At 37.2% G+C, this 10429-nt stretch overlaps 1 protein-coding gene across 1 annotated transcript in view; it reads right to left on the reverse strand.

The window, feature by feature from the left end:
• The window catches only part of Diaph3 (diaphanous related formin 3), a 353851-nt gene extending 348921 nt beyond the window's left edge, over positions 1-4930 (reverse strand). The window contains 2 exon segments of the mRNA XM_055609684.1: positions 569-705; positions 4861-4930. Of these exon segments, the coding sequence (XP_055465659.1) occupies positions 569-705; positions 4861-4872 (149 nt within the window). The 5' untranslated portion in view covers positions 4873-4930.
• Between the last annotated feature and the right edge of the window lie 5499 nt (positions 4931-10429).

Raw genomic sequence — 10429 nt, forward strand, 5'->3', positions numbered from 1 at the left:
GATGCCAGTAGACACCTTGATGAACATTCCTTTCTCTGCCTTTCAGCATCACCCCACTCTATGGCTTCTTAGAACCAGGGCCAACCTTTAGGCCTTTGGAAATAATAGAGCCAGGACTCTGTTTCAATGCTCTGGTAGTTATAAGCACTGTCTTTGTTCTTTGGTTGTGGAGCTTTAAGTACTATTACCTATTCAACTCATCACGTCTTACATATAAATTTTCAAAAAGAAATGTACTTGTTTTTAGAAAAGTTAGGCATGAATCACAATTCAATTAATTGCATATAAAAAAGAATTAGACAGTAAAAAGAACCCACCTGTATATTTTCACCCTCTGCTTAGAATTTTTATTAAGGGTTGAACCTAAAGCTTAAATAAACATAATGAGGAAATCAGTTGTTCACAGGATTATTTTAGGCTCCTAACTAACAATTTGGTTAACAAAATGATTGGACAAATATTTTAATTATGCAAATAAGAAACTGACCCAACTCCCACCAAATAAACCATCATTTAAATTTTAAACCTCTATAAATTACCCGACTCAGGGGAAAGGGTGGGAACTCACATGCTTTCCTCCCCAACAATGCACACTGCAGACAGAAGCTTCACCACATCTGCCATCATAGTGGGCTGCTTGGGATCCATGGCTTTTGCCAACAAGGAAAGGCTCCTCTCTTCACTCATAATTCTTTCTAAACCATACTATAACATTAAAAAATGAGTCAATTGTTAGGAGTTATTCTGAAATATTGTATATATATGTTTAAAAGTTCTATTTTTACCTCTAAAAAAGACAAATATGAAGATCGTGTAACACTCTAAAAATTTGGTAAATCCTAACTTTATGTTGAGAGCTACAAGAACCTACCAAATACAAAACAAACAAAAAAACTATGGAGGAATGAGAAATTCTCAAGTGATGTACAAAAAGAGACTGACAAATATTAAAACAGATACTGATGACAGAAGGCCAACTGTAACTTTTTTTTTTTTTGAGAAAGAGAGTTAATGAACCAGCTACAAGCAAACATACACATAAGCACTGTTCAGAAGAAAGATAAGGTGAACCACAGCATAATCATGTGATTTCCATAAAATAAGTCAAACAATTTTAGATACAGTTAACCCAGTGTATTACACTGTCATTATTCCAGCATGAAAGCAATGAAGAACATTTTACATTTTACTTTCCAGAGATTGAAATCCACTGGTATTTTATAACTGCACCACATCTGAATTCAGACTTAGCATATTTCAAGTGTTCAAAAACAAGTGGCTACCACAGGACAGTACAGGTACAGATGTGAACAGTGTGTAAATGCACAGAGGAAAAGAACTGTTTGGAAAGGAACTGTGTAAAAAGTGCCATAGTAAAAATACATATCCTAAGCACAATAACATTTATTATCAGGAAATCTCTACTGTTGTAAATAAACATATATACAATGACTTAGGGAAAGATAAAGTTCATTTGCTTTTGCCAAACAATATCACATCCAATTAGAAAATAAGTAGTTAGGGTAAAGGCATATTATTTTAAAGAAGTATGATCTCTTGTTATACCAAGAATCTGCATCAGTATAAAAATACATAGAATAGAAGACACCAAATAATACTTCTGTAGAACGTTGCAAGGAGTATAATACTTGAGGATCAAGTCACTACTATAAATGAATACAGGGGCCTTAATCCCAAGTACATACCTATCCATTACAGCTGAAAATTGGCAATAAATGTAAGTATCAAAAACAAAACTCTAACAAGCTTAAACCTAAATGCTTTATTATAAAATTGTATTTATAACCTTATTATCATATATAGACATTTATGTAAAAAAGAAACAAAACTTGACATTGTGCTGAAATACTACACTTACTGGGAAACACTAAGGTGCAGAGGTGTGACAGAGGAAGGGCAAGCAGAGGTGCCAAGACCACAGATATTGCAGTGGGAAGTTTCCCTTCTCGTTCCTATTGGGAGAAAGCTTACCAACAATGAAACTGTCAGGAAAGGCTTGCTCTTCTGATGTTCTGAACTATTTTATAACTAGAAGCAGAGGCTTTAAAAACCGACATAGAGCTAAAAGCCCACGCTGTGCCCTGGCAGTATCACAGAAAATTGTTAGCAGCATAGAAAGCTCCATTTGGACCTAACTCAGAAAGTCAAAGATTACCAAGTACCAAACAGCACGCTCTGTCTCACCAAAGTGGTGGGCTGGGGAAAGTAAATCCTGCCTGCAGTGCCTGCCTTCCAGATTCAGAACCAGAGGGCTCCTTAAGGCTCAAGAAGATCCACAATGTGCTGGAGGCAGACTTCCTACCTTTTCCTTCCAACCCCCTGGTTCTAACTACTGTGCAGGAAGGCTGGAAGATGAGTATTCTGATCTCATGCTTTGACCATCACTCAGTGACAACAATGGCATGTATTCTAATTTTCTCAATTAAAAAAAAATAAAGATGGTGCTCATTTTGAGACTAGAATGAGGCCACTTTTCTCTACCTAATACTGAGCAGGGAACTGCTATATAATTCAATAAAATTAGGTATGCAAGGACTTAAAAAAAGAAAGAAATTGACTGTAAGAAATAGTTCACTTACCAGTGCTAGCATCAAAGTGCTTTAATGAAGGCTTTCACAAGTGAAAGCACTAACACCAATTTGGGAAGGTCTTTCCTGAATGCCAAGGACCCACTTAGGGTAATATGATAACTGGTCTGTTCTATACCCAGCACCTATGCTGGGTTCTATTTGCATTCCAAAGGAGACCTATTGTTACCTAAAAGAATTCCAGGCTACTGAAGATGAGGTGGTTATGTAAGGGAAGGTAAATACTCTCACCCATGAAAAGACATCCAACAACAATACCACATAACTACTGCTATATAAACAATAGTCAGTGGTGGGTATATCCCAACATTGAAGAAAAATATGAATATGGGGAGGACTTTAACAGCAAGAGTTCCTTGCTAATGGGAACATAGTTCAACCTACAAACAGCTGATAAAAATGAAGACTTTCTTTGATTGCCTCAGTATTTTATAAGAACCATTTAAAAATATTTTATCTCCATTTAATATGTAAAAAATGATTTTCAATGACGTCACAGTTGAACATATTAATGACATACTTAATTGTTGGTACTAAGTAAGTTAAAGATGGTACTTTCATCACTCAGTAAAATTCAGTGAAGATTTCGCAGTGATGACTGGAAATGTAGCACCTGTACCACTGATTAAATGAAGTTTAGGAGAACTACCTACCTTGAGTTGGCAATCTGACTATCAATTTTGTATTTTATAATCTAGACATTTAAATATTAATCCGAAGTAGCAGCAACTGAACTTTGTGTTCTTGTTAGGCTAAGTGTCACTACCAAAATGAAATGCAGTATTTTATGACTCTACATAAACTATAAGAAATGAAATCTACTATAAAATACCAGATCGCCTAAGAGTATAAATATATGATAGCCTCACATTCTGACTAAAACCAAGTAGAGATGTTCTTTTCTACATACTAATTCATTTTAAACATCAGTCTTCACATTGAAATCTGGTCATGTACAGACCTTTGAGTTGAAGGAGGCATTTACTCTCCTATGAGCCTCACATTACCAGCAAAATTCCCCTTTATGTCCTGACTTTAATGGTCTCTTATAAGCAGCTCAACTTGCATGCTTTGAAGGAATTTCAACAAGGAGTTTCTCATCCTTACTCTATGACAAAGCTGGTGGCTTACTCTTCAAGACGAACATACAAATAACCTACTTCAGAAAACAAAGCTTAATTCTCAAAAAAAAAAAAAAAAGCTACAGGTCTTACTCATCAGGAATTCCCAGTCCTGGAGTGGGCAGAAAAGAAACATTCTGAGCATTAAAAATGCAAGACTGTCAGGAAGACTCAGCAGATAAGGACATTTGTCACCAAGCCTGACGACCTGGGTTGAGTTTCCAGAACCAACATTGTAAAAGAACAGAACCAATCTCCATGTCTGTCTTCTGATCTCTGCACTTACACTGCGTTACAGGTGTACGGACACACACAAGCAAAAAATAAATAGAAAACTCTACAGAATGCTGTTACATAAAACATAAATAATTAGAAAATGCAAATGATGTTATAATTAAACAGTAATGATTTAACCCTTTGATTGTTGCTTTTAAAGAAAAAGGCAAAATAAGCTACATTAAAATTAGCCAAAAAATGAACAGTTTTTCTATATGACAGACATTACACACAACAACACCCATAGGTAACCTGTGCTCCCCTGATGCCCAAAAGCAGCTGGCATACCTATCATTACATCTAACATCGTGAGGTACATGAGCTTACATTCAGAGCTAAAGAAACAGCATGAAATGATATCAACAACCATCAAAATGGGGGTAGACTAGACAGTGAACGTCTTAAGTCTACTGTTTAATTCAACTTCACTAGACAAATACTACAGATGTACCATTTATGCTGACTCAAGTGTATCACTACAGCATTTCTAGAATCTTCTCATACTTGTATATATTAACTTCATCCTAGGTTTTAATTCTCAAGATATAAAATGTCTTCACTACTTGAGTCTCTGGTAACATATTACAACAAACTATAGTTAGTAATTGTGGAGTATATTAAGGCTTAGATCCTAATGAGTTTTTGAAAAATCAAAACAGGGAGAAAAGAAGGGTTAAAGTGAAGAGAAAAGAAAAGCAAGTCCATCTCCTGAGGAAGGTCCATGCTTCAGGAGTAAGCCTGTTCACCTATCAAAACTGGAATTAAACCAAATCATCCCATGACATGCAAGCAGTCCTCAATGCTGATGCTCTAGCTCATGTAAGAATCTGTGGTGACCAATTTTATCTGCATACCTGTGTGTTCATCAGGGCTTTCAGACACTGGATAACTTTGTGCTGATTCTTCTTTACAATGTTTTCTTGGCTGAATTAAAATAAAATAGTTCAGATTAAAGTTTCACATACTAACAGAATTAACTAAAAATTATCAATACTTACATTTGCTCATTAATAAGTTTTTCCAAAATGTCCAACAGTAATCCGAGTCCCTCATGTCCAAAGCTTTGCACCCAACTGAAAAATAAAAGTGATTTGCATCTTAATTTCATACTTAGCAAAAAAGGAATGCTGTACACCTATAACTTTTAAATCTTCAGTCATGATCGTGACTACAATATAAGCATAACACTAGATATGGAACTGTCCCTGATTCAGATAACATGACTGTAAGCTATTGACAGTAGTAAGCTAGCATGATTCAGTCTGGCTTCTCAGAGGTGAGCCAATACCATGGTCCATCCTCAACATGTTGGTAACTAGAAGTCCTCCATGAAAACACAAGGATTTGTACCAAAACCTTGGGAAAACTATCAAACAGAGCTTCACTAAGCAGTTTCCCAGCTTCACACCGCTGGATAAGCCTCAGTGCAAGGAGTAAAAAACAGGCCAAGTTAAAAAACAAAACAAAACACTAAGTGGGGGGATATAATCTGATAATAAAAAGATAAAGAGCAAAAATATATCCATACTGCCATGTGAATAGTGTATGAAAAGTAAATGCTAAAAAAATAAGCTTTCATCAAACAAGTAGAAATAGGCACCAGAGAGCATAAAAACAAACTCATGTCACATACCAGAAAGCACTGCCAGTTTCTCAATTATGATACAAAGTAAGTTCTCCATTGAAGACAAAGCAAAAGCTAGAGTGACCATAGCATAACATCAGCCTAAAAGCAGAACTATGATTGCCCCAATAACTATACAAACCCTCAGAGTAACCCTTTACTTCCACAGTCAAGAGATTTTCTCAAATGCAATTTTAAGCTTTCTCTGGAGAAAAAGTCTTTTCCCACAAGTGCTATAAGGAACTTGAAATCCATATGCAGAATGAAGATCTTTATCCCTATGTAGTGACAAAAGCTGTCAATAAACCGATGACAGACTTATATGTAAGCTAAAACAATAAAACTAGCATATTACAAGGAATGAGAGGTGCTTCGGGACACCAGAACAGTATGAATATTTTGTGACAGGCTCCCAGAGGTACAGGAAACCAAAGCAGAAGGAACCAAATACAATTACATCAAACCAAAAGCATCTGTTCCATGGCAAAGGAGGCAAGCAACAGAGCAGCAAAGACAGTCAACACACTGGGAGGAAGAATTAGCAAGTAAGCTATCTCACAAGAGGCTAATACCGACAATATAAAAAGGGATCCCAAAACTCAACTGCAAAAACAACAATAACCTGATTAGCAAGTAGGAAAACAACCTAAATGATCCTTCTGAAAGGAAAGCAAAGAAACGGCCAACAAGTAAACAAAACAAGTTCAGCATGGCTAAGAGCCAGGAAAAGAGCAAGGCAAAGCCAAAATAAGCTATAGTGCATTTCTATGAAGTAAGAGCAACTGTTAACACAAAGACAAAAGGGATACCATCTGTCAAGGATGGGGGTAAAGGGAACACATAGCTGGTAGGAATGCAAATTAGCACAGCCATTACAGGAAATAGCAAGAGGCCTCTACACCATTTAATAAACCACAATATGAGCAATCAATTACCAACAATCAATTACACTATTAGAATTATATCCAAAGGAAATAAAGTCAACCAGTCAAAGAGACATTTGCACTCTCATGTGTACTGCAGCACTGTTCCCAACTGCCAAGATACAGAAGCAACTAAGTACCCAGAATCTAATTCCTCGCTGAGGAAATGTGGTGCACAGGCATGATGGAACATGAATCAGATATAAGCAATGATATCTAAGACCAGCTTTGACATCAACAGGGGAAACTGAAGTGGGGCATAAATCTGGCTGGCTGATCACCCAGCAGACTTTCTCTGAGGATAACTTTCCAGGCCAGAACTCATAGTTACCAACTATGGCTTCCACTGATAGTGGCAGGATGAGGGGCCAGTACTAAATTGCTGGTGAGAGGGAAGATGCTGGCAGCTTCCTGGCCTGGCACACCCTTACATTTGATGAAGTAAGACAGACTTCAGCAGATAAGCTCCAACAAGCTTCTTATTACAAGCTTCTTTATGTACTTTAGGTATGTACTTTACACATGTATACATACACACACACACACACACACATATACTGAGTAGATGGAAATGGACTCCAACTCAACCTTACATACATATATATAAACATTCAAAACCAACCACCTACTTTACACACACACACATATATACATTTAGTGGATGGAACGAACTCCAAAGAGTGAGTTGAAAAACTTTATTTTTCTTCCCACAGCTTATATATACCAAGATCTTTCAAGCAGTAGGAAAATCACAATGTGGTTACATTCTAATTTTCTTTAAGTGCATTATTACAATGAATATACGTAAGAAAAACATGCTCCCAAATACCCTCACATGATCAAGTGTTTTATGCATTACGGGTGAGAAACAAATACGGAAATCAAATTATTCCCCCAAACCCATATACATTTGTAATTAAGCAATTTGTTATAGGCTAACAAAGTATGAGCAAGCAAGGTAATTTTTCAGCCAGTTGTTTTTGTTTTGTTTTGTTTCTTTGTTTACTGGCAGGCTGCAATTTGCGGTTACAAAGAAAGAATCAATTATCTTAAAAGGTGATCTTGTAAAACTCTTAAAAGAATAAAAAAAATCTTAATTTTATATAAAAAACAATCAGCCATTTCTGCTTTAAACCCTCAAAGTGAGCATCTACTCAATAATAATTTTTATTAAATCATATCAGAAAGCTGAGGGCAAAAATGGGTATAAGGAATTAATCATTTTGAAGTCCAGCTTCAGTGAGAGAGTCATGTCAGCTAGTGCTAACTGAGGTATTGTTCTTGCTTGCCAACCTCAAAAAGTCCCTGGCTTTACTATGAAGAGTGAATTTTTTCTTAACTTAAAATTGTTCTTTTTTCATACAAGTCTTTGACTTCCTTGGTTAGGGTTACTCCGAGGTACCTTATATATAGTTTGTGGCTATTGTGAAGGGTGTTGTTTCCCTAATTTCTTTCTCAGCCCTTTTGTCTTTTGTATACAGGAGGGCTATTGATTTTTTTGAGTTAATTTTGTATCCGGCCACTTTGCTGAAGGTGTTTATCAGCTGTAGGAGTTCCCTGGTGGAGTTTTTGGGGTCATTCACATATACTATCATATCATCTACAAATAGTGATAATTTGACTTCTTCCTTTCCCATCTGTATCCCCTTGATCTCCTTCAACTGTCTTATTGCTCTAGCAAGGACTTCCAGCACTATGTTGAAGAGATATGGGGAGAGTGGGCAGCCTTGTCTTGTCCCTGATTTTAGTGGGATTGCTTTAAGTTTCTCTCCATTTAGTTTGATGTTGGCTATAGGCTTGCTGTATATCACCTTTACTATGTTTAGATATATGCCTTGTATCCCTGATCTCTCCAATACTTTAAGCATGAATGGATGTCAGATTTTGTCAGATGCTTTTTCAGCATCTAGGGAGCTTATCATGTGGTTTTTTTCTTTCAGTTTGTTAATATGGTGGATCACATTGATGGATTTCCGTATGTTGAACCACCCCTGCATACCTGGGATGAAGCCTACTTGGTCATAGTGAATAATATCTTTGATGTGTTCTTGGATTTGGTTTGCAAGTTTTTTGTTAAGTATTTTTACATCCATGTTCCTTATGAGATTGGCCTGAAATTCTCTTTCTTTGTTGAGTCTTTGTGAGGTTTAGGTACCAAGGTGACTGTGGCTTCATACAATGAGTTTGGTAATGTTCCTTCTGTTTCTATTTTGTGGAATAGTTTGAAGAGAATTGGTGTTAGCTCTTCTTTGAAGGTCTGGTCAAATTCTGCACTGAAGCCATCTGGTCCTGGGCTTTTTTTTTTGGATGGGAGACTTTTGATGACCACTTCTATTTCTTTGGGGGATATAGGACTATTTAGTTGATTTACCTGGTCCTGGTTCAGCTTTGGTAAGTCAAATCGATCAAGAAAATTGTCCATTTCATTTAGATTTTCAAATTTTGTGGCATATAGACTTTTGAAGTAAGTCTTAATGATTGTTTGGATTTCCTCAGTGTCTGTAGTTATGTCCCCCATTTCATTTCTGATTTTGTTGATTTGGGTGGTGTCTCTCTGCCTTTTAGTTAGCTTGGCTAAGGGTTTGTCGATCTTGTTGATTTTCTCAAAGAACCAGCTCTTGGTTTCAATGATTCTTTGAATTGTTTTATTTGTTTCCAATTGATTGATTTCAGCCCTGAGTTTGATTATTTCCAGTCGTCTACTCCTTCTTGGTGTGTCTGCTTCTTCTTTTTCTAGGGTTTTTAAGTGAGCCATTAAGTTGCTTGAATGAGCTGTCTCGAATTTCTTCTTGAAGGCACTTAGTGCTATGAACTTTCCTCTTAGCACTGCTGTCATTGTATCCACTCATATAGACATACAACGTAGGACAAACCCACTAAAATCTATGCATCTAAAGAAACCAAGCAAGAGAGAGGACCCTAACTAAAATGTTCAATCCCCACCTAAAAGGCAAAGAGGATGGACATCAGAAGAAGAAGAAAACAGGAAACAACCTAGAAACCTGCTACAGAGGGCCTCTGAAAGCCAGAAGAAGAAAACAGGAAACAACCTAGGAACCTGCCATAGAGGGCCTCTGAAAGCCTCTGCCCTGCAGACTATCAAAGCAGATGCTGAGCCTGCTGGCCAACTGTCGGGCAGAGTGAATGGAATTTTATGTAAGAAGTGGGAAATAGTAAGAGCTGGAGAGGACAGGAACTCCACAAGGAGAGCAACAGAACAAGAAAATTTGAACACAGGGAACTTCCCAGAGACTCATACTCCAACCAAGGACTATTCATGGAGATAACCTAGAACCTCTGCACAGATGTAGCCCATGGCAGGTCAGTGTCGAAGTGGGTTACCTAGTAATGGGAAGAGGGACTGCCTCTGACATAATCTGATTGGCCTGCTCTTTGATCACCTCCCCCTGAGGGGGGAGCAGCCCTACCAGGCCACAGAAGAGGACAATGCAGCCACTTTTGAGGAGAACTGAAAGACTAAGATCAGAAAGGAGAGGAGAACCTCCCCTATCAGTGGAGTTGGGGAGGGGCAGAAAGGGGAGGGAGGGTGGGATCGGGAGGGGAGGAGGGAGGGGCTTATGGGGGGGATACAAAATGAATAAAGTGTAATTAATAAAAAAATTTTTAAAAAGTTAAAAAAAAGAAAAGAAAAATTGTCCTTGACCTGAGAAAAGACATAAAAAAATAAAAATAAAAATTGTTCTCTGTTATCAGAGCCACTAGCAAAAACATGTTTACCTAACACTGCTAAACATTTATTTTTTCAAATTCTTTCTAAGGGTAGTGGTCACTGCTAACAATCTACATCTCTAGGTTCTTTTCAAGGGTAGTGGTTTAATATTTAGTCTGCTCCAGCAGCAATGTTTGAAAGAGGTC

The sequence above is a fragment of the Psammomys obesus genome, unplaced genomic scaffold (assembly GCF_907164565.1).
Source record: "Psammomys obesus unplaced genomic scaffold, mPsaObe1.curated_primary_1811, whole genome shotgun sequence".
NCBI classification, from domain to species: Eukaryota; Metazoa; Chordata; class Mammalia; order Rodentia; family Muridae; genus Psammomys; species Psammomys obesus.